At 36.9% G+C, this 26,096-nt stretch overlaps 1 protein-coding gene across 1 annotated transcript in view; it reads right to left on the bottom strand.

The window, feature by feature from the left end:
* Positions 1-743: 743 nt before the first annotated feature.
* PAFAH1B1 (platelet activating factor acetylhydrolase 1b regulatory subunit 1) overlaps positions 744-26,096 on the bottom strand; it is a 78,553-nt gene continuing 53,200 nt past the window's right edge. Inside the window, exons 3-11 of the mRNA XM_045773713.2 lie at positions 23,663-23,747; positions 23,349-23,423; positions 22,325-22,531; positions 15,420-15,588; positions 13,505-13,607; positions 12,392-12,620; positions 8,890-8,991; positions 5,514-5,670; positions 744-4,669 (exon numbers count right to left, since the gene is read on the bottom strand). Coding sequence (XP_045629669.1) covers positions 4,596-4,669; positions 5,514-5,670; positions 8,890-8,991; positions 12,392-12,620; positions 13,505-13,607; positions 15,420-15,588; positions 22,325-22,531; positions 23,349-23,423; positions 23,663-23,747 — 1,201 coding nt within the window. The 3' untranslated portion in view covers positions 744-4,595. The remainder of the gene's footprint in view (positions 4,670-5,513; positions 5,671-8,889; positions 8,992-12,391; positions 12,621-13,504; positions 13,608-15,419; positions 15,589-22,324; positions 22,532-23,348; positions 23,424-23,662; positions 23,748-26,096) is intronic.

The following is a 26,096-nucleotide window of genomic DNA, read 5'->3' as shown; positions in this document are numbered from 1 at the left end:
GGGTGGGGCAGGAAAACAACTGGGCTCTAAGTAGAGAGCCACCGCACATTCAACGTGTCCTTTATACGTGAACAAGGCTGGAGACTTCCTGGGTGCCCGGACACTACAGGCGCTAGCTGGGCAGCAGTAGGGGTGTGAGGTAGGACACAGCCAACACGTGTAAAGCAGAGGGAAAGCCATGAGGCTTCTGCGGCAAGAGTGAAGACGACTTTGGAACATTTCAAAGAAAATTTAAAACAATATTAATAATCTTCAAGAATCCAAGATCACCAGACAGAACAAGAGGCTCATTCATTAATAGAACAAAGGGGGCATGATTCTTCTCTCTGGACCCTGACCACCACAAGAGGGCCAAGTCTTTGTTGGGGTATGTATGTGGGGGCAGAGGGATGGGGTAGTATTTACAATAGGTCATTCCTGGCATCAGCTCTCCAGCGCCCAGGCCGATGAGTCACTGTCAGAAACGGTTCCTGGAGAGGAGGGCGGTGCCTTAGAGAAGTCCGGGCTAGGCAAGCCCACCCACCACCGTCGCTCCTAGCTCCTGACCTCCTAATAAGGTGAAGGAAGCGGACAGCAAAGGCAGTACTGGCACCGGCCTCAAGAAAAGCCTTCCAAGGCCCTGCTACCAATTTGCATCTTACTCTATGGCTGGTGTTAAACACAGTCCCATCTCCTATTAGGACTCAATTAAAAGGCTTTAAATCTGCACAAGGACACCAAAAAAAAAAAAAAAAGATCACATCTAGTTTTATAGGCATTTAATAGTTTACCAATTGGTACAATAGGATTTTTTAATATGCAGAAAACATGAATAAATTTTGTTTTACACAGTCTGAGAGCAACAAATCTTACTGTAAAACACAAGAGCAATATTATATACATTCCTTTACTGATTTTTTTTAAAATTGTGTCAATATCTTCAGTTAACTCTTACAATCTGGGAACTGTTTTCTCCAATCACCACCACCTCTGCAACATTCATATGAAATCAATGCTTGCCTTCACGTCAGTGTCAGGGTCAACTTCTAACCCGAGGATTTTGGGTTTGTTTCTATATCTTCAGAGTGAGCGTTAGGGATGCCTGAAGGACGGGCAGGACAAGAAAGCAGCTACTTACATGATATAGTGGAAAGATAAAAAGGCCAGTTCAGTCCAGTTGTGACTTGTAAATCCAGCTTGCCCTCCCCCCACCCTACTGAAAAAAAAACAAAACAAAAAACAAAAACCCAAAACCTTTTTCACCGATTTTGTACATGTCGCTTCTCTACCAGATTCTTCTTTGCATTATCTAGATTAATTAACACGTTGGATTTATATACAGCTGGACAGAAAGAGTAACCGTTTTAAGTGCCTTTTCCTTCAACAATCTTAGTTTCAGTTGCTTAAGGATTATCAAGCCACCACTGTCAACAAAACAAAATATCCTTTACTTTTAAATAGTTTTTCTTTAAATAAATTTAAAAGAAAACTATTTAATGAGTGATTTTACCTGGAAGTTCACACAGAAACAGGAAGAGGCAAACAGGAGAGCAGGGCACTGACAGTAAGGACACGGCCTGGTGAGCCGGAGCCAAAGCTTCCCGAGACGACGGCGAGCGCTCCGCGGCCTGGACGACTTGCTAACACTAGTGAGTTTTAGAGCAGTGCTCTGGGCACACCACTGGTCACACCACACACAGACAAAACAGGACGGTCTTAGTCTCCTAAAGTGCAAGATGCCATGTCGAAAAGCAACTATTCTCCAAGCAATGTCTACACCACAGTGTCTGTGGCTTTGCACTTCCAAGAGTGCGGCCAGGACTTCTTGGGCACATCGGTGAGGGCGGCACCGGAATGTCTGTTTTCACACACACAAAGTCAAATAATCATCTGAGGATGCAATTCTACCAGCTCTTTATTTCTTAAATAAGTGGCCAATCTGATTGAGAAAATGACAAAGCAGCAGTGAACCTCTAAACCAATTCATAAATTCCTCCACTTACAATCCAAACCAGTAACCTCATCATTGTACTTATCCCAGGCAAGGCACGGGGTTAGACAGCAGACAGAGAAAACGGAGGCAACAGGAAGAAAGGGCATCAACAGGGCAGTGTCAAACAACAGTGCAGGAAACGGCGCACCTCCGACTCCGGACTGTGGATGGACCGCTCTCCCCCACCCCCTTCTTTACTCAAACAGGGCTCGTTACATCTGGATCCGGTTGAGGACCATCCCTGAGATTCAGTGTTTGCTGCTTCTTAAATGGAGGATGTCTGGCAGCTCAACTACGCAGCAGGCTGTGGCAATCTCCCAAGTAAGGATAACTCTGTTTACAGAGGAACATTGTTTCTCCTCCTTTGTCAACGGAGAGTCACTGTATGCTGCAGGGGGGAAAACCCAGCGGACAGCAGCTTTGTTTCCTCCTAAATCGGTACCATTTTTTTCCTTTATTGTTCATATCTATGAGTGATTTCTAGATGTTGTGGCTTACCCTTAAACAATTCGTGTTGCTACATGCTAAAAATGAATTAAAATACAAGACATTTATACATGTACAAACAAATGTTAAGATGCACCATTTCTATGTATTTATATTTCTTAAAATAGAACAGGAAATAGCAGCAAACGAGAACAAAGATATCTTCCATAGCTTTTGTAGAAAACTCCAGTCAGAACAGCTAAAGGGAAACAAAAAAAGACTTCTGAATGTGAGCAGGGCTGTGAGGCAATATTGTCCTGAAAGTTAATCTACTGTATTTAAGGAATTAGCTTAAGTTGTAATTTTTGTCTTCAAAAATAGCCATTAGTTCTCAAAACACTTTTCCTTCCAGAGACGTCGCTCAGAAATTATGAAAAACAAAGCAAACAAACAAAAAGACACAAGTTAGACATAACGCTGCTTCTAGTAAACGTAAGGCCTAGTCTGTGTGTGTACCTAGAGGACACTAAGTCTAACCCTTTGTCTTTTTCACGAAGCAAATTTCCATTAAATACTAAGAGGGACATTTAAAAAATCACATATTATGCAAATGAATAAAATGCAATTCAGAGTTAAGTTTCTTTGTTAAACTGTCTTTGTTATTTCTTTGTTCTGTTAACTTTTCAAATGACCTTTAAAAAAAGCTGTTGGTTAGCTAAGCAACGGAATTATTTATTTAATAATCTGCAATGAAATATTGTTTCCAAAGTCATAGATAAAAATTCTCTTGAACCTACTTGTAGTAACTCTGGATCACAATATACACGATAGCAGGATGTGTAAAACGCTGAACAGCCAAACTGTGGGGTGTGTGTGTGATTTTCCTTTGAACTGGGAAAAATTCCCACAGAGTCAGACCTAGTTTTCAGAAGCATTAGGATCAAAAAGGGCTTGTTCTAAAGCATGGTATTCCACAGCAAAATTTATTCTACTTGCATGTTTTAGCACTTCTTCAAAACCCCAGGACCCAAAGACACGGAGGTTGTACGTGTGTGATATTCATCTAAGACTTACCCACTTAAGATAGGCCCATATGAACATTTATATATAAACAAAAGGTGAAAACACAGTACATTTTTATGCATGCTCCATTAAACCCTGTCTTTTTTTTAACTTGTAAGTTACATACAGTTCAAATTGGTATCAGATTCATGTTGAAAAACAAACTGCTGTATTTCTCCCACTTCTTTAAAATGGGTGAACATAACCTTTTCAATATTTGTCATTATGTAATGCACATTGCACATCCCTAAAAAACATCAAAACAAATAGTGCTTTGTACCATGACACACTCAACGGGAAGAGTAAATTCTACCTGGAAGTCACATCACTACACAGTCTAATAGTATGGGGAGTACAACTAGAAGTGTGTCTAGTGTGAAAAATAGAAGCTTAGAGTACTACAGTGTTTTGTTGACCTGTTTACAAAGCACTAAGACCCAAATGAAATAAATGATTTGCTATTAGCTGCTGAGATTTTTCTTGAGATTTACAGTCATTTTCTTACATAAATATACCACTAGCCTCTGCTTGACAGGCTGCCAAAACAAATGTATCCTATTGATTTGGCAAATGTGTCATGACAAAAATTCCAATGTGTCATCCCCATTAATTACATAGATGGTTCAGAAGATTTTGAATTGTAGCCTTATCATCTAACATCCTTAAAGAAGATTTATTAAGCACACTTAAGTGATGTTACATAGATACACATTTCAGAAAAAGCCCTAATAATCACCACTTTTCCCCAAATGAGGCCATCAAGTCAGGCACCAACAGATAGCAGAAAGAAAAACAGGAATTAATAATCCAACATAAAATTGACACTGTCAACTATTCAGTTTAGTGCCCTAGTTCAATTTATTCAATTCTGCCTTCTTAGGCCTGGTGTGACCAATGCCAGCCCAGGTTTTTAAACCCTATGGTACTTCTAGACAACGTATGTAAATTTACAGTATACAATTTGGATTCACCATGCATGAATACTTTGTGTGTAACATTTAATAAGCTCAATCTACATCCAGAATAATTTACATGAAAGGACAATATTTATTTAAACAGAGCTCAATGGGGTAACCATGGTATCATCAGAGTGCATCCAGAGGAAAAATGGGAGGAAGGGCCAAATGCGACTCCATCAACGGCACTCCCACACCTTTACTGTTTGGTCTACACTGCCAGTAACCACATATGGTGCCGTCTTATGGAAATCTGAAAGAAAAAGAAAAGGCTTATTTTAAATCCAGATAAAATGTTTAACAAGCCACAAAATAAGCAAGTCCAAGCGCCAGGAATACTCCTTTCTTTCTATATACACCCACAGCCCCACCCCTGGTTTAGGGAAGCTGAGATGTAATGATTAAGTCCTATGTTAACACTTCAATAAAAATCCTTCCCCATTAACCCCCATCCCAACTAAAGCCGAACAAACACTCCAATCTACCAATAACAACAACAATATCTACTTACTTAACTTACTATGTTCCGGGCTTAGTACTAATGCTTTATATTCATGTTTAATTCTTTAACAACCCTATGAGGTGGGTTTTATCATTAGATCCATCAAACCCTAGGTGTATTGTATTTTACGGTATTCACTATTTTGAATTCTAGATTTAAGTCCAGATAATACTGAGGATATTTATTACACTTAAATACGATTCTGTGAGTTCCCAGTACATGGTAGTATATACCTGCCAGAGGAAAAAAGGCCGAGTAAAATTTACTTTGAGAAACTTACAAACTAGTAGGGGAGAAAAATTACCCATCAGAGTGGTTAGTAAGTATCCTCTTCACAATCCTAGTTTCCAAACCAATGTTGTGCATGGAGAAAGTAATTTTTTTATTATAAGGCTGATGATGGAGAGAGAAAGTTAAGGAAAGGAGAATTTAAAACAAATGGTAGGAATCCACAAAGTTTTTAAACTGTCTTCTCTAGTCTGTCCTGAAAGCACATAGTCATCTCTTACCTGGAAAATTCCACACGATTACATAAACCTGTTTATGTCTGGCACTCCAAAATCTAATTGCTTAGAAACCTCAATCCTTTACGTACCCAAGGAGGTAACGAAGTGTTCATGCGCATTGAGGGTCTTCATGCATCGCTTGTTCTTGTAATCCCACACACGCAGGGTCTTGTCATCAGCACAACTCAAAATAAACTTCCCCCCAGAATGGAACAGAACTCCACGTACCCAGTTATCATGACCCACCTTAAAAACAAAAAGGTATTTGACTTAATAAAGGGATGAACTGTTTAAACAGCATCTAGAAAAATAGTAAGTCATTACTTGAAGTGCAATAAAATGTCAATGCCAAAAAAGAGCCATTGGGATAATTGGAAAAACTGTAAATATGTAGTATTAATGTCAATTTTTTTAAATCAATTTTTTAAAGTAATCTCTATACCCAATGTGGGGCTTGAACTCATGACCTTGAGATCAAGAGTTACATGCTCTACCGACTGAGCCAGCCAGGCACCCCCAATGTTAAGTTTCTTGAGTATGATCACTTTATTGTGGTTATACAGAATACATTTATTTTTAGGAGATACACTTGTCCTGGTACCTACAAGTAACTCTCAGGTTGTTCAGCAAAATGTACACACACACACACACACACACACACACACACAGAAAGGAAAATGTTGGCAACTGGTGACTTTAGGTGAAGGATACACAGGTATTTAATGCATATTTAACCATCCATTCATCCATCTACATACCCTGTCCCAGCAGTGCCAGTTCTTGCTATTTACCCTAAGAGATTAATTAAGAATAGCCCAGAGATTTATTTAACAAAGATGTTCATCCAAACACTGCATGTCATCAGTAATAAAAGCTCTAACAGCACAAGCATCACACACCTGCTAAATTAAAGGTTTGCTGCAAAGCAATATGTACAATAGGATTATCGTTTATATATATATAAATCCCCGTTATATATGTATGTATAAAACCATACTCATCTACACAGAAATTAAAGAAAATGGCTTTAACTGCACAGTCCACATGTAGCTTTTTAAATGTAAACTAACTAACACTGGGGTGCCTGGATGACTCAGTCGGTTAAGCGGCTGCCTTCGATTCAGGTCATGATCCCAGGGTCCTGGGATCCAGCCCCACATGGGGCTCCCTGCTTATCAGGGAGCCTGCTTCTCCCTCTCCTTCTGCCTGCAGCTCTGCCTACTTGTGCTCTATCAAATAAATAAATAAAATCTTAAAAAAAAAAAGTAAACTAACATTAATACTATCAGCAACTCAGTCCTGTCTCACTAGCCACATTTCAAGAGTTCCATAGCCGCATGTGGCCTATAGCCACAACACTGGATGGTATAGTTACAGAACATCATTACAGAAAGTTCTACTGGACAGCCCTAGACTAGAAAATATACTTGGATATATGGGTGATTTTTATTTTCTTCTTTTAGCTTTTCTGTATATTTCTAATTTTTCTACAATGTAAATAACCATACTGCTTTTGTAAAAGAACCAAAAAGGGGGAGTTAATTAAAAAAAAGAGAGAGAGATGCCCAAGGCTACATATCCTTTGCCTTGACCCTTACGTAAAATATCTTGTTCTAGGGGCGCCTGGGTGGCTTAGTTGGTTAAGCATCTGCTTTCGGCTCAGGTCATTATCTCAGGGTCCTGGGATAGAGCCCTCCATCAGGGCTCTCTGCTCGGTGGGGAGTCTCCTTCTCCCTCTCCCTTCTGCCCTCCCACCCCTGGCTCGTGTGTATGCTCTCTCAAATAAATAAAATCTTAAAAAAAAGAATAACCCCCCCCACCTTGTTCTATTATAGTGACCTACAAAAGTCACCAATCACTAGATGTAGAAGCCTCAACAAAATTTAAATCACATTTCCGTGGCTACACCAGAATAAAGCAGTAAAAAGTACCCTCCTTCAGCTGAAAAAATAGGAGCCAGAAACCTCTGGGGAAATTAAGGTGACCTGTGTTATTACAGGAGAGCAGAGCACATGCTTTTTCTTTCTTTTTTTTAAAAGATTTTATTTTCAAGCAATTTCTACATCCAACGTGGGGCCTGAACTCACAACCCTGAGATCAAGAGACCCCACACTCCAGGGACTGAGCCAGCCAGGTGCCCCATACACAATTTCTGATTTTAAATGTAGATCATCTTTTTAAACAGCGATACAGCATATCTGAGCTCAGAATACTACTAGAGGAGAGTTTAAAACAAAAAAAAAATTGGTTAGAAAATTAAAGTAGGCTCCATGCGTAGCATGGAGCCCAATGCAGGGCTTGAACTCACGACCCTGAGATCAAGACCTGAGCTGAGCTCAAGAGTCAGACACCAGACTGAGCCACCCAAGTGCCCCTCTAATCAATTCTTGATGATACTTCCAAAGTGTCTACCACATCCTACAGAGAGACAATCACTTCAAGGTGTGGTTAGCACCTAAAGAAATCTCTGAAACAAACATGGATGCCAAATTACAAAAACTGTTACTGAATTAATGCCACAGAACTTCCTTAGGCAAATAAGAATGTCAACAATGCTGAACTATCATTTGTATATCCTTTTTTTTTTTTTTTTAAAGATTTTATTTATTTTAGGGAGAGAGAAAGAGCAGCGCGGAGGGATGGAGCGAGAGGGAGAAGCAAACTCCCCACTGAGCAGGGAACCCGCTGTGGGACTCGATCCCAGGACCCTGGGATCATGACCTGAGCTGAAGGCACCTGTTTAACTGACTGAGCCACCCAGGCGTCCTCATTTATATATCCTAATACCAAATTCTAGGTGCTCCTAAAACGAAATAAGCATTTCCAAGTCATAAAGCTAAGTAACAACATTAACATCAGAATGGTAAAATAAACCAAATAAATTGGACCATGAGAACAAACAGATAACAGTTAAAAGGATTCATATTAAAATTAAATACCGTGAAATACAAAAACAGTTTAAAAAAATGAATGAGTCTAGGGGCACCTGGGTGGCTCAGTTGGTTAAGTGCCTGCCTTTAGCTCAGGTCATGATCTTGGGGTCCTGGGATCTAGGCCCATGTCAGGCTCCCTGCTCAGCAAGGAGTCTACTTCTCCCCAACCCCCTACCCCTTCCTCAACTTGTGCGGGTGCGCACGTGCTCTCTTTCTTACAAAAAATATGAGTCTATAATAATACTGTTTCTCTCCCACAGGAGATATATAATTTTTAAAGACACAGTGAGCTAGATCTCCCTCCTGGCATCAACTGGCTTTGTAGATTCTTTATATAAACATGACATTCTACAGGAATAATTTTCACATCACTGTAACAATGGAATTACAAAAGTTTAAGAAAAAATGTCTTTATAAAGAAGTTCTTTTAAAGCCGGCAATAATTCAGATTATTTAATAAGATATCACAAGGCATCTAACCAAAAAAGGTAAGTTAAGATACAAAAGAAGCAGTAAGATTATGCAAACTTACTAGGGTCATAAGGCACATGCCAGTACTGACATCCCACATCTTAATAGTCTTGTCTCTGGATCCAGACAGTAAGAATGGCCCAGGCTTGCCACTTTTTTTAGTCTATAGAAAACATACAAATATTAAGTTTCCTGTTTAAGAAGTTAGGTGAGGACTTTATTTCTATCAATGATCTGTATTTCCAATTTTTATAAAAATGCAATTTTGGGGGACAAATCCATGTTTATTATACACAATCTGATGTTCTGAGACACATATCTATTATAAAATGACCATCATAATCAGTTTAGTTAAAATATCCATCACCTTGTATATACATTTCCACCCCCCTTTTAGGTAGCGAGAATACAATTAGATCTCTAGGGCTTATTCTTCATATTTTTCTCTATCAAAATACACAGGTCTTTTGACATATGTAGACTGTAACACAGGAAGGACCCAGATAACATAAAAACAGAATATCTCTACTAAGATTAAGATTCAGTTTCTATAATACTAATGGGATGATAAATTTACTGTTCAAGACTTCTGTAATCAAGAAAAAATTTCAAACTATTTAATTCAGTCTATTCAAGGTCAGCCACAATCAAATTTATGACATGGTAAGAAACCACCACCAGAGGGCAGCAAAAAGAATTTGAAAACGCAACTAGTGAGCCAAAATATAAAGAAGTTACTAAAGAAGCCTCATTTTGGAAAAATAATTTTTGGGGGTGGGAGGATGGGGGCTGAGGAGGAAGATTCTCCTCCTTCATTTATTAAAATGTAATTTAAAAATATCCACAATAGAGAGAAACAGCCATAGGTGAATCAATGGCAGAGAACAAAGAGGATTGATGGAGGGAGGTGAGTGGGGGATGGGCTAGATGGGTGATGGGTATTAAGGAGGGCACTTGTGACAAGCACTAGGTGTTGTATGTAAGTGATGAACCACTGAATTATACCCTAGAAACCAATATTGTTCTGTATGTTAACTAACAAAAGCAAAAATCCCCAATAGGACTGTTTACATAAAAGATACACGGTCAATTTCGACTCAGGCAATTTATTCAAAGAAATAATATTCTGTAACTTATATGAAGTTATTAATCATAAAGACTGAAATCATGGAAATTACAAATTAAGAACCGTGAAGAAATACAATAAACCTCCAGACTAGAAAACCCAAAAGACTCCACCAAAAACTTGCTAGAACTGATAAGCAAATCAGTGAAGTTGCAGGATACAAAATCAATATATGAAATCTGTTGCATTCAATAATGAAGCAACAGAAAGAGAAATTAAGAAAACAATACCATTTATAAAAGCACCAAAAATTGTAAGATATCTACGAATAAACCTAACCAAAGAGGTGGAATACTCTGAAAACTGTAAAACACTGATGAAAGAAACTGAAGACAACACAAAGAAATGGAAAGCCATTCCATGCTCACGGATTGGGAGAACAAATACTGGTAAAATGTCTGTATTACCCAAAGCAATCTACACATTTAATGCGATCCCTATCAAAATACCAACAGCATTTTTCACAGAACTAGAACAAACAATCTTAAAATTTGTGTGGAACCACAAAAGACCCCAAATATACAAAGCAATCTTGAAAAAGAAAAGCAAAGCTGGCGGCATCACAATTCCAGACTTCAAGTTACATTACAAAGCTGTAGTAATCAAAACAGTATGGTACTGGCACAAAGATAGACATACAGATCAATGGAACTGAATAGAAAATCCAGACATAAAACCATAATTATATGGTCAATTAATCTTTGACAAAGCAGGAAAGTATCCAATGGGAAAGACAGTCTCTTCCACAAATGGTGCTGGGCAAACTGGACAGCAACATGCAAAAGAATGAAAATGGACCGCTTTCTGACACCATACACACTTAAAGACCTAAGTGTGAGACCTGAAACCATAAAAATCTTAGAAGACAGCATTGGCAGTAATTTTTCTTTCTAGCTAGGTCCCCTGAGGCAAGGAATACAAAAGCAAAAATAAACTACTGAGACTACATCAAAGTAAAAAGCTCCTGCATAGCAAAGGAAACAATCAACAAAACAAAGAGGCAGCCAACTGAATGGGAGAAGATACTTGCAAATGACGTATCTGATAAAGAGTTAGTATTCGAAATATATAAGGAACCTATATAACAACACCCAATCAAAAAATGAGAAGACATGAACAGACATTTTTCCAAAGAAGACATCCAGATGGCCAACAGACACATGAAAAGATGCTCAACATCACTGATCATCAGGGACATGCAAATCAAAACTACAATGAGGTATCACCTCACACCTGTCAGAATGGCTAAAATTGTTTCACAAGAAACAATAATGGTGAGGATGTGGAGAAAGAGGAACCCTCTTGCACTGTGGGAATGCAAACTGGTGCAGGCACTGTGGAGAACAGTATGGAGCTTCCTCAAAAAGTTAAAAAATAGAACTACCTATGATCCAGTAACTGTACTACTGGGTATTTACCCAAAGAATTAAAAAAACACACTAATTAAAAAGGATACACGAACCCTTACATTTACAGCAGCATAATTTACAATAGCCAAGATATGGAAGCAATCCAAGTGTCCATCAACTGATGAATGGCTAAAGTTGTCTCTCTCTCTCTCTCTCACACACACACACACACACACACACACACACACACCATAGACTATTATTCATTCCTAAAAAATGGGGGGAAAAGAAGAATGAAATCTTGCCATTTGCAATGGCATGGATGGAGCTAGAGAGTATAATGAAGTAAGTCAGAATATAAGTCAGAACACTATAATGAAATAAATCAGAGAAAGACAAATACCGTATGATTTCACTCCCATGTGGAATTTAAGAAACAAAACAAGCAAAAGGGGGAAAAAAGAGAAGACAAATCAAGAAACAGACTCCTAACTATAGAGAACAAACTGATGGTTACCAGAGGGGAGGAGGGTGGGAAGATGGATGAAATGAAATAGGTGATGGGCATTAAGGAGTGCACTTGGGATGAGAACCAGGTGATTAAAATAAAAACTTAAATAAAATTTCAGACTCAGTGTTTCTAGTGATCAAGGGTATCAAGAGACCTCCATATGAAATATTCTTTAAAATAAATATGTAAGGACTGAACTGCATTCCACCATAAATTTATAAACAAAATAATTAGGTTCATTAAAGGCTATTCTTCTAAAAGATAACTGTAACCTCTCCCGTAAGTTTTACTTTGCATTGCTATACTAAGAATGGCATTTCTGATAAATCTAATGACCACTTTTACTCTTCAGGAGAATCTACCCTCCCCAGCACAAGTCAAGGGTCAGCTGACAACAATCACTGGTTAGAAAATATAAATACTTCCACAAGCTCGAAAGAGGAAAGAGTTTCAAGATTCAGAATTTTGGGATGCAGATTTGTCAGTGCGTTAACTGCCCTGAAACTGAGCATGAGAAAAGTTATCTAAGGTTCTGATATCAGCAATAAAATCATGAAATGACACACAAATCACATACCTCAGATCCTGTTGCTTCAGAGATGGAAGAGTATGAGCTTTCTGGAGCCCAGGAAATACATTCTACGACATGCTCGTGTTCTCGAAGCTCAGCCTTGCACTCCTTTGTTGCTACGACCCATACGCGCACAGTCTGATCATTGGAACAGCTGGCTATCAGAGTGCCGTCCTGATTTGGCCGCACCATACGTACCCATTCTCTGTGTCCTGTGAATGTCTTCACACAGTAGCTGTCGAAGTAAGTAATAATTTACATCGTGAATGGCAATTATTCGGACACTTTCCAGAAGCAACATAAAACTAGCTATGCAGTGGAATGAAGAGGTTGACACCAAGTTAGAGTAATGACATGCAAGTCAACAGAAGAAATGTACATTCACGGTTAATAAAAGATGGGGACAGGCTGGAAAACCAAACATCAATCAAAATGTGCTGATGGGAGTATCATTAAGGAGCTAACTAATCAACACATTCTAGAAGGTAAAATATAGAGAGAAATAAGTCTTCCAAAACTAAACACACACAATAAACCTAACAAAAGTATTTATAGCCTTGTTGGGAAAAAGGGTGCACACTACTAATCTGGGTAAAACTAGCAGTATGTTAAGGTTTTATGATACCAATCATGTGTCATTCTAAGCACAATCAAATTCAGCCTAATAAGGGAATACCTGCACAAATGTTATTTACGTTTTATTTCAACCCACAGAGAAATCACCTAAAAAAAGACCACAGAGAAATAAGCCATTGGGGGCGCCTGGATGGCTCAGCTGGTTAAGCATCTGCCTTCGGCTCAGGTCACGCAGCCCCAAGTCGGGCTCGCTGCTCTCCCTCTGCCTCCCCCCACCCCCAACTCATGCTCTCTCTCTCAAACAAATAAAGAAAATCTAAAAAGAAGCCACTGCATAGAAAATGGCTCTCAAGGACAGTTTCTTTTATAATTTTCCTGTTCCTTTTTGGAAAACATTCAAAGATTAAAACCTCATTTTAAAATATATAACACAACCAGCACCATAATCATTCTGGGTTAAAGTCAGAATAATTGGTTCAGAACACATTTTGGTTGTTTAATATCTCTTTAGCTGACAACACCTTTTCAACCAACCCTACTCACCCAGTTTGCACTTCCCACATTTTTATAGTTTTATCCCTTGAGGCAGACACTATATGATCTCCATTGGGCATGATGGCTACTGAAGAAACATTGTGGTCATGGCCTAAAACACACAACACAGCAACGTAGTCAGTGGTGTATCACGAAAAGCAATCACACCTCAATTTACCATGAGATTTTACCATGGGATTTCGAACATCACAGCAACTTTAAATACACTGGGCTTTATATAAATTTGATAAGAAACTTGGATTTACACACACAAGTTAAGGAATTAGCAACTTAAAAAAATAATCCATAATGAATTAAGTAGCTAGCTCAATTTATGATTAAATTTCAACTGTACAACTGTTTTAACATCACAAGGCATCAGTACCATCAGCATCTGAATACACTAATATGCTGAATGTTTATACATGAACACTAGAAACACACAAAAACTTCCATGGTATGTATGTTGGAAATAAGATTTACAAAGCTAAATAGAAAGATTTGGTTCCAAATTTAAAATAGTGATTGAAAATTTCCTTTTTTTGTTGTTCATGTCCCTGGGGGTAAAAATGCATTATTCTATATGCATTATTCACTTTCCTAATTAGCTATCCTTTGTGGAAAAAGCCCCAGACAATCCTCATAAATATCATTATTTTAAGAAATATACAATGGTTGGAAAGAACTCCTTTCTAAAAAAATTTTTAAATTTAAGTATAGTTGACACACGTTACATTGATTTCAGTTGTACAACACAGTGATTTGACAAGTTTATACACTATGCTATGTTCACTGCAAGTGTAGCTGCCATCTGCCACCATACGCCAGTACAGTATCATTAACTCTATTCCTTATGCTGTGCCTTTTATTCCCTTGACTTACTCACTCATTCCATAACTGGAAGCCTGTATCACCCATCCCCTTCTTCTTTAGTAAAGTCATAGCAATAAGATACAGGCTACTCAAAGAAACATAAACACTAGATTTGACGAAAGGATTCAATTCTTTTACGAAAGAACTTCTTTAACTGGTAAGCTTCCCACTTAATTTTTGGGGGAAAAACACCCTTCAAATTATACTTTCTATGTAATCACATAACTTACACCACTGGATTATCTATTTAAAAAAAAAAACCCTTTTATTACCAACACAGCATGTGTTCCTTATGTAAAATCCAAACATTAAAATTTTATCATGTTTAAAGAAACAACAAAAATCCTTACTGAGCATCTTCTATGTGCCAGATACTACACCAAGATGATTCACGTATACGATTTCATTTTATCATCACAACAATCCTATGACAGGTATTATTACTTCTATCTTGCAGATGAAAGAGGTTGAAATTTCCCAATGCCACAAGTAAACAAGTAGGAATTTGAACCCAGATATCTAATTCCAAAGCCCATGTTCTTTCCACAAGGCCAAACCACCTCAGAGAACAGTGTCTATGACAAGACCCAGGAAAACAACCTAACATTAAGACTACAGTATATGTGGAACATTATGAGGTGAGCGAGAAATGCTAGGTCCCAGCTTTTACTATACCTATTCGCTCTGGACTTCAGTTTCCCAAGTGAGAAAAATGAAAAACAAAACAAAACAAAACAAATCCCCAATAACTTCATTTTTTCTTTCTTTCTTGAAGACAGATGTCCCAGCAGTTTTTCTTATCCAAAAACATTCCTGAAAACGAATTAAGTATTTTATATAAACCAGTACTAGGAGATACTTAAAACCTCATAACTGAAACAACTCTCAACTACTGTGTAAGTTATCCATGGGCTATTTACATCATAGACTCTTCCACTGATACAATTAAGAATTAAATGTAGGGGACTTGCGCACTATTAGAAAACAATATTCTTTTCTCTGGAATGTCACGTTACAAATCAGTATCAAAATACTATCCTCTACCCCTTACCGTGCATGGTTCTGATGCATTCAAAGCCCTGAAAATCCCATAGTTTAATGGTCATATCTGCAGAACAGGAAGCCAGAAGCTTGCCACTGTGGTCAAATGAAATATCCTGTACAGAGTCCGTGTGTCCCTTAAGAGTTCGCTCAAAATCTCCAGTCTCATAATCCCACACCTGTCAAGTGATCAGAAACTTAGTTAACATCAACCTATCCCTTCTTTCTCATTTCACATTAGCGCTCAGCAGACCAGTATGAGCAAATGACAAAGAACTATCTTAGAAACAGCACATCTTCAAGTATAAATTGGTCTTTTCTCTACAGAGAAAACTGAAGTTGTAATTATTAAAACAGACTTCTGGTACTACATTATCTACCATATACCTAATTACGCTAGTGAGCAGGTATATAAAGCCAAAAGACAAAGTCTCTTCCCAGTCTGACAGGAGACAACAGACATGTAAACAAGTAAATTTAAAGACAAAAGTTTTGGGGGCAGTTATGATAGGCATCTATCTGTAGAATATTAGGGGACAATAAAGAGTGCTTAAGCTCAGACATCTAAGAGGTAAGAAGAGACTTCACTAGATGTTACTGTCCATGAACAGTAGATTAACAAAAGCATGTATCATTTTGATGCAAAAATGGGAAGTCACTGACACATATTTTAAAGATAATTCTAAGATAACAGACATAATAAGCTATCAAGAATAAATATTAGGGGTGCCTGGATGGCTCAGTCGGTTAAGCATCTGATTCTCGATTTTGGCCCAGCTCGTGCTATTGGGGTTGTGGAATCGAGCCCCGCTCTGGGCTCCACGCTCAGTGCAGAGTCTGCTTGTCTTTCTCCCTCTGCTCCTCCCCTTGACTGCACTCTCTCTCATTCTCCCTTTCTTTCAAATAAATAAATAAATAAATCTTTATTAACGAAAGAAGAGATATTAGAAACAGACCTCAAGAACATACTTAACTTTCACTCTGGTGGTCAAATGCTAGTCTTAAGTTCAATCTTTTACCCGACACCAATTACATGCTCTAAAATCAAATGACTGATTCTATTCTTCCTATGGTAGGTTCAAATTTCTCCATAGTACAGTATATACCAACCAATTTAAAGAAACTTAGAAAAGTTTCAAAAGAAACTTTTGAAAACTTGGAAACAATCTAAATATCCAACGTTAGGGGAATGGCTAAGCAGATATAAGACCTGCAAGTATAAGGAACTTGTGACATAATAAAATAGTGTTAAACAAAAAAAGAACACAAAATTACACATGATCACAGCCACATAAAAACCTCATCCAAGAAAAATAAAATATCCTAAAAAACGTGTCTTTTACAGAAAATGTATATACCCTTCTCAATATAAACAGATTGTTTTTTAGCCATATATTCAAGTACTTCTACATAGAAGTGATTTCTAATTTTGCACATATTTTGTTAGATTTATCCTTAAGTATTCTGGGGTTTTTTGATGCTACTATGGGGCATTTTAAAATTTCAATTTTCAAACTATTCATTGCTACTTTATGGAAATACAATGACCCTCTGTACAGTAACCCTGTATCCAGAGATTCTGTTAAATTCAGTCAAAATTCTGGGGCGCCTGGGTGGCGCAGTCGTTAAGCGTCTGCCTGCGGCTCAGGGCGTGATCCTGGCGTTCTGGGATTGAGCCCCGCATCAGGCTCCTCTGCTGGCAGCCTGCTGCTTCCTCTCCCACTCCCCCTGCTTGTGTTCCCTCTCTTGCTGGCTGTCTCTCTGTCAAATAAATAAATAAAATCTTAAAAAAAAAAAAATTCAGCCAAAACTCTAGTAGATTTTTTGTAGATTCTTTGGGGTTTCTACATAGATGATCATGTTGTCTGCAAGTAAAGACAGTTTCATTTCTTCCTTTCCAATCTGTGTGCCTTTTATTTCTTTTTCTGCCTTATGCACTGACAAGGCACTCTTTTATAAACATGACTGTGAGTGGTTGAGATTGAACATCCTGGCCTTGGTTCCTGATCTCAGGGGGAAAGCATTGTTTTCCACCATTAAGTATTATGCTCAGATACCTTTTAACCTTTTATCAGCTTAATGAAGCTCCCTTCCCAGCTTGCTGAGAGCTATAATCATGAATGAATATTGGAATTTTGTCAGATGCTTTTTCAGAACCCATTATGTTTTTTTATTGATGTGGTGTATCACACTGATTTTTGAGTGTGGAACCAATTCTGCACTCTGGGATAAACCGTACTTGGGTCATATCAATTAACCTTTTTATAATTTGCTGGATTTAACTTGCTTATAATTTGTTAAGAATTTTGCATATGTGTTCGTGAATGGTATAATACTGGTAAGTAGTTTTCTTTTTTTTGTAAGATTTTTGTCCCATTTAGTATCTAGCACACCAAAAGTTCAGATGAATATTTTACATACTAAAAATAAGTACGGTGTGATCTTGCAATTCAGTTTCAGTTAACTTTCCCTGCGTTTGTCAAAGAACACTATAGCATTTTCTCTAAAATAAATATACCCAGAAAATGAACAGTCTCTTCATAAATGGTGAACAAGGGATTTTAATGTCAGTTTGTAAATATCAAGAATTAGTAAGAATTAATTTTATTTTTCCTTTCCTTGATACTTACTTTTTGTATGATTTTAAAAATAAATGCTCGTAATATCTATAATGCACTTATATAAAGGCAGTAAAAAATAACCACTATCCTACCAAAGGAATGGTTTTTTCTCCATTCTTTCTATGCTAATTTTAAGTATAATTATTACCCCATTTCTTCTTTGCTTCTCACCACAAGTATTTTTCCATGCCATTAAAGACTTGGCAAACACTTTTTTTTTTTTAGATTTTATTTTTAAGTAATCTCTACACCCAATGTGGGGCTCAAAAGTTGCATGCTCCACCCACTGAGCCAGCCACACGCTGCGCACCTCTCCCTCCCCCTGCCTTTTTGGGGGCAAACATCTTTTTGTAAAGGAATTCCTACTGTTACCTAAATTTGGGGAGGGGGGCAGAGGGAGAGAAAATCTTAAGCTGGCTCCATGCCCAGCGCAGAGCCCAACCCAGGGCTCAATCTTACAACCCTGAGATCAGGACTTCTGCCGAAATCAAGAGTCAGACGACTTAACCGACTGAGCCACCCAGGTGCCCCTAAAATCTTTCATTATTATAGAAAACATTATATAAATGAAAATCTTTGAATATTGAAAAATATTAGTCCTCATTTTGCAGTATTAGGTCAGATGGTGAAAAAGAATTTTGGGTCAAAAGTACAGACTTTTTAAGCCCTTCATACATTCTGCTAAATTGTTCTCTCATAAGATTGTAGCAAATGTAATAAGAATTTAATGAGGGGCGCCTGGGTGGCACAGCAGTTAAGCGTCTGCCTTCGGCTCAGGGCGTGATCCTGGCGTGATGGGATCGAGCCCCACATCAGGCTCTTCTGCTGTGAGCCTGCTTCTTCCTCTCCCACTCCCCCTGCTTGTGTTCCCTCTCTCGCTGGCTGTCTCTATCTCTGTCAAATAAATAAATAAAATCTTTAAAAAAAAAAAAAAAGAATTTAATGAAACCGGCATTCTCATCACTAGGAATTCTCAGCAAAAAAGTAAAATACACGGACAGATTTGAGATATACTGAAATATTAATATGCATTTTTCTAATATTAGTAGCAAAGCCAAAACTTTTGTTACTGTTGGTTGGCCATTTTTTCTTCTTCTATGAATTGTCTGTTCATATCTCACAGTTCAGTTTTCTATTGAGATGATTACTACTGTTTTTCACATTTGTTTTGAACTCTTAATAAAAAGTTGGCAGTCCTGGGGCGCCTGGGTGGCTCAGTCAGTTAAGCATCTGCCTTTGGCTCAGGTCATGATCCTAGGGTCCTGAGATCAAGTCCCTGAATCGGGCTCTCTGCTCAGTGGGGAGCCTGCTTCTCCCTCTCCCACTCCCCTGCTTGTGCTCTGTCAAATAAATAAATAAAATCTTAAAAAAAATAAAAAATAAAAAAAGGTGGCAGTCCTTCATCTGCTTCATTAGTTGAATGCACATTTTTCAGTTTTGTTTGCTGTTCATCTTAAAATATTAAAGAATAGTTCTATATAACAATCAGAAATAAAATTTCAAGGGGTGCCTGGCTGGCTAAGTCGGTGGTGTGACTCTAGATCTTGGGGTTGTGGGTTTTGGCCCCACACTGGGTGTGGACACTACTTAAAAGTAAAATCTTAAAAAAAAAAAGAAAGAAAGAAAAGAAAAAGAAAAAGAAAGAAATAACATTTCAAAAATTTAAATGATGTAATGCAAAACACTGTTATGAACTATTTCAAATATCTATCCTACATTTTCCCTAAATTATTAAAGTTTAAAGACTGATGATGTAAATGCATTACTCTAAAAGGAATCACTCTGTTGTATCTACCAGATGCACAAGGGAAATAATATAATGAAAATTCCTGTTATCAATAACTATAACATAAACTACATTTTACTGGATCTACCTAAATCTGTCAGGCACTATACTACTATATGTTATGTACACATTAGTTAATTTTAAGCCAAAGAATCGTATTACCAACAATCAGCCTTAAATGTATGAAGCACTTTGTCCAACAGAGTCACAAAATTACAAAAATTCTGTCTATATTCTCCCTTGAGTTTTTGGGAAAGTAGTTCTATCACAACCTTCATTTAGCAATCACCTAGGTTTTACTGCAACTGAATAACAGAAGTATGGAAGGAACGAGTAGGAAAATATTGTTTTTTCATTCCAAAAAATATACACAGAAGTAATGAGAAAAAAAGCTTTATGTGTAAGAATGAACAGAACATTATTTATGATAAAAGATGACTGGAAATGACATAAAAAGTCCAAAGGAAGAAAATCTGTTCATGGTACTAAAACACTGCTGGCACCAAGTACTCCTTAGTATCTGGCCAGTACTGTTTTAAAAAGTTTCCACATATTAACTCATTTAATCCTACCAAAAGCCCTATGAGATAAGTATTCATTATCCTCATTTTATAGATGAGGAAAGAGAAGCACAGAAAGTTTAATTTGCCCATGATCACATTAATTTTGAATGACAGGGTCAGGACTTGAACCAAGAGCATTAACTAACTACCCTATAAAGCCTCCACATATAAACAAAACAACTAGCTAAAAATCATTAAAAATGACTCATCAGAAACAAAAAACCTATTTCTAAAATAATAAAAAAACAATCAAAACTAAATGCACATGCTTTTCATTAATGGAACCACCATGGGTACACACGTTAAATAAAGAGTAAATGGAAGGGACGCTATTAAGTAACTGCTGAGATACATGCTATGATTATTATACACAGAAATTTTAAAACTTCCAATTGTAACATTTCACTTTGCTTTACTTTTTTAAAGTAGGCTCCACATCCAACATGGGGCTTTAACTCACCACCCTGAGATCAAGAGTTGCATGCTCTACCAACTGAGCCAGCCAAGGCGCCCCGATTTGTAATATTTTAAAGTTCATTTAATAGACATATTTTATTTTATTTTAATTTTTTTTTTAAAGATTTTATTTATTTATTCGACAGAGATAGAGACAGCCAGCGAGAGAGGGAACACAAGCAGGGGGAGTGGGAGAGGAAGAAACAGGCTCACAGCAGAAGAGCCTGATGTGGGGCTCGACCCCATAATGCCGGGATCACGCCCTGAGCCGAAGGCAGACGCCCAACCGCTGTGCCACCCAGGTGCCCCAATAGACATATTTTAAGATGGCAGATTTATGGTTTTGTTTATGCTTTTATGCCACTGATGCAAAATTAATAATTAAGACTGGGTTTTTAACCTATTCACCCTTATGCCTCATGATAGCAGTTTTACAGTATATGAGACTATCAGGAAATCAATAATTTAAATACCTGTCTACATGTATTTGAAACACAATGGTTAATGGTTAATGTATGCAATGGTTAATGTATCAGGTGTGTAATCTTTTCAGACCACATGGTACACATATGATTTACTTTGCAGCCCACCCCATGGATCACCAGCTCATGGGATGGAAGGAAGCCACTGATTTAGAAACTAAAGAAAGAAACCACATAAGGAAAATATAAAAAATGTTTAATTTGAAGAGCAAATTAAGTAGAGTCACATTTATGTCATTATGGTATTTTACACTGGACTGCTGTTAGGCGATATATATAGTCTTAACAACCTACTCATGTTTTCTTAATTATATACCTCTATAAATGAAACTTTTTAAAATCTAGAACTTAATCTGGAAAAAGCCTTAGAAGAGAAAAACCTACCTAAACCTTGTAATTATATTTTACTTAGCTCTCTGCAGGTAGTTTATACAACTGTTACTGTATTGTGTCTGGATCAAAGGGAATTATAAAAACAACTTATTTTCTGGATTAAAAGATAAAACATTAAAATGTATATACTTATTGTAAAAAATACAAAAATGAGAGAAATACATAACTTATAAAGTGAAAACCTTCTATATCCCCACATCCCTGGAGAGATCTACTGTTTGGAATCAAAGCCAGTACTTAAAATACATAAGGAGAGTCCAATTTGAGTAAGTCCCCTACTGAATTCTTTTGCAAAACATATTCACCCCCTGAAGTACTTTATTTTCATCTATAACCTCTGCTTAAAAGCAAGGTACACTTATGTCTTCATTCTCCAAGAACAAAAATTATTCAACTACTAGGCGACCTATGGCCCAACACTAAATCAGTGACACCCAATTTTCTCAAATTCATCAGTAAACCTACTTGGCAGCTTGCCTCTCAGAAGCTACTAGCTCCTGTCTTTCCTGCCTTGCACAGGTCTTCATTTTCAGGTTCTATTTCTTTTACCCAGTTAACTTTAATCTGCTTTGAACAGTTACCCTATTGTACATCTTTAATTTTTTAAAAATTACCTTAATTGTAGCATCCTCTGAAGCAGAGACCATAACACTGAACACAGGATGGAAAATTACTCGAGTGACTGGACTCCTATGACCACTCAACGCATATTTTTCTGGTGGACGGGGAATCCATTCTTTTGGGTCTCGTTTCTGACCAAGGGGTCCACCCGACGTAAATTCTTCTTTTGCTTCATTTAGTTTTGATTCTAATTCCATAACCTTGAGAAGGAACACAGTTATATACAGATAGATTCCAAGAAAAATAATATATCTGATATTTTAAAAAATCGCCTTTAGTTTACATCTGTTTATGCAGGATACTTGTAATTTACAAAGCATTCATCAAATTTAATTGAAAATGATCTATATAACATACTACTCAAAATTTTATTAGTGTGACAACACTGAAACTTGAGAAAAGCTATGACTGTATCAACTACTTATCTAAAAAAAAATATCAATTTCTATCTACCAATTAGAGGAAGAACAGTGCAATAAAAGCTGACATTTATTGAGCATGTATGTGCTAAGTAACTTTTCTAAGAGCTTTTTATGGATTAACTCATGTTATAACAATGTTATTTATTCTAACTTTGCCTACTGAAAGTATAAATTTTAGGACCAGAATTTATCTGCCTTCCTTTACAGATAAAAAAAAAAAGCTCAGAGATGAAAAAGTCTTCTCTAAATGCACACTTTAGGCTCTTTCCCCAGCATCATACTGGCTACATGCTTTCTTCCAATCTAAATGCACAAATGAGTTCTTTCAGTATCAATTCTTTCAAGTCAGGGTTATGTAGATTCACTGGAGCCAACGCCTGGGTTGCATGAGTTAGCATGTATCAGCAAAGACCTGTCTAGGTCAAAGTTTTTTTTTTTTTTTTTTTTTTTACTGCATAAAAATGATTTTTATTTGCCTTTCAAGAGTAAATGTACTAAGTAAATGTACTAAGAATAATTGATGTTAATGTTTTCAGAAAGTTTATATAAGAACACTCTGAATACAAGTCACTTTAAAGAAAGAAGACATAGATACCTTCTTTTGTAATCTAATAACGGATGTCCATTTTTTTTCCAAAAGACCAGCATATTTCTTATCTAATTCTTCATTCTAGAGAAAAAAATGAGAACCTTTTGAAAAATGGCTCAACTACATTGTTCAAGGCATACAGATCGATCACCTAAACCCAAATGTTACTAAATATCTGATTATACAAGAAAGGGGGGGTGAAAACCTAGGGCTGAAGTAGATAACATTTGTGAATAACTGACATGACAGATGAATACTGATACTTGAGTAAAATCCACTTATTAACTATACCACGAATAACTGTAAAAAGGCAAACATACCATATCTAATTCAGCTTCCTTTTTAAAAACTGAATATGCCTCTTCGTAGCCATTTGAACGAAGATAATCTGCTATAGCTCGATTTCTGAAAGAAAACAAATTCAAATGACTTCTAACAATATCTGATTTTTTAATAAGATTTTATTTATTCATTTATTTCAGAAAGAGAGAGCGAGCGTGTGCAAGCAGGTGGAGAGGCAGAGGGAGAGGGATAGGGAGAAGCAGACTGCACCAAGTGGGCGTGGAGCCCTACATAGGGCGACCCTGAGATCATGACCCGAGCCAAAACAAAGAGTCGGATGCTCAACTGACTGACCCACCCAGGTGCCCCGCAAAATGAGATTTCTATGTTAAATATTTTATTTTAAATCTCATAAATCTTAAGACACTCTTTTAAAAGTATTCCCTTCTAAATCATCAAGTATTTCACAAAAAAAGGAACCCTTCCCCAAAAGCCTCTAAAACATTTAGTTGTGTCATAGTACATCTAAAATATTAAAACACTATTCTTGAGCTTTCAGTTATAAGTTTCTTATGTATTGCTTACCTTACAAGATGTGGGGACTCTATGGGTCAAGATATAGCTTACAGAACAGCTATCTATTTGTGACAGGAATCATCAATTTTGTTCATGTTTACATTCAGCCTTCCTTTACTACTTGTTATGCTAGCAGATGCTCAAGGACTAGCAACTGAAATTTAGTTTTGCATGGAAAATTGTTCTGATAAATTATAATTAGTAAGTATTTAATATCAGAGATAATTTTAACCATTAGGACAGATGAAAAAAAGGACACAAGCTCTAAACTCAGTATAGTATCATAGAATGAGACATTCATTTAGAATCAGAAAATTCCAAGGTTAGAAGAGCGGAATTAGCAGGTGCTTATTCATGCTGTCCTTATAACCTTTCGAAGAGAAAATTAGCTACCTCCCTCCTAAAGCAGCCTATTCCAATGTCTCTCAACTTTTTTGAGCCTTAAGTACCACTGTGGCAGAAATAGTTGTTTGGGATTTCCTTTAAAACATTGTAATTTAAATAATTTAAAAGTTAACATATATGCAAAGTTTTAACAGAATTTAAATATATAAGTACACAATAAAATATCCTTTCTACCACTGACCCCCAATATTCCATTCCTGAGGTAACCACTTAATCAGTGTTTTGTATATTCAGAGACAATCTACCTACACACGCATTCCTGCATAGTCTTCTAAAGATAATATTTGTTTCTTACATAGTCACATAAACTCAATCTTAGCCATCATTCTTTACTAGCAGACATAAATCTGCCTTAAAAAAAATACTGTATTCCATTATAGACATATGCTTTTACTACCACAAATAATGCTCTGTGACTACCCTATCAAAGCCACTGCCCACCTAATGCTTTAGGAAATAAAAACACGCTAGTAGTACCGTAGACTTGGTAGAATCAAGTTTTAATTCAATGGCATGTTAAAAGTAAAACAAACAGTGGAGAAAGAGAATAGGGAATTACAACAAACACTTTATATCCCAGGTAACTATTAGCATACCAAAGATGAAAGCATAATAACTAGTGGAAGACAGGGTCAAGCACATCACATTCAGGAACACGGGGGGCGGAGGAAAGATAAATTCTTACTATTATTGTGAGTCTGTGTCTGTGTGCTGCTCATATCACACAGCCTGTACCTTCTGGCCTGTTCTACTAATGGATAACTTGATTCATAAGAAGTATCTTCTTTACATGGAGCTGAAATCTACTTCCTCTTAATTTCCAAGTAGTTCTACTTGGGCCTTCCCAAATAATACAAAATAGGAAGGCAATGGATCTCTCAAAATATTCCATCAAATACTGTGTTGTCAGAGCCTGTGTTACAAACCTTCAACAGAAGTAAATTTCCCTTGGTTAGAATATCCCAAATAATAAGGGAAACAAAGAAGTTAAAAAACATATCTATTTCTTAGCTTTATTTTCTTCTTTAAAAATGTCAAGGGTAAACAAATCATATATAGTACTTGTAAATATTTAAAGTTCCTAACCTAGATCCATTCTTACCTCAGGGTCAAGCCCTAATGCCTGAAATTTTGCCTGAAGACACAGCACACAGCTTACAACTCTGAAGCTCATATAATAAATTATATATGTAAGACATGCACAAATTGTAACAATTATGATCTTAATGGACTTATTTTTTGTAAAGATATGAATGGTGGTACTTTTCCAGGAAAGAATAGTAAAAGGAGAAAAATGCAAACCAACTATTCCTTTTCCTTAGTTTAAGAAAAAAAAAATCCCAGCATTTTCAGATTAGCACTGCTAACCCTTCAGTATAGTCGTCTCATACCATGTTCTTTGCCGATAAATTCACACCACCATGGATGCATTACGTACGGCTTTTTTTTTTTTTTAAGATTTTATTTATTTATTTGAGAGAGAGAGAGAGA

Source organism: Ursus americanus, chromosome 23, assembly GCF_024610735.1.
Source record: "Ursus americanus isolate L20-20 chromosome 23, mUrsAme1.1.p, whole genome shotgun sequence".
NCBI lineage: Eukaryota > Metazoa > Chordata > Mammalia > Carnivora > Ursidae > Ursus > Ursus americanus.
The sequence above is the reverse complement of the archived record's forward strand: the minus strand, read 5'-3'. Positions and strand labels throughout refer to the sequence as shown.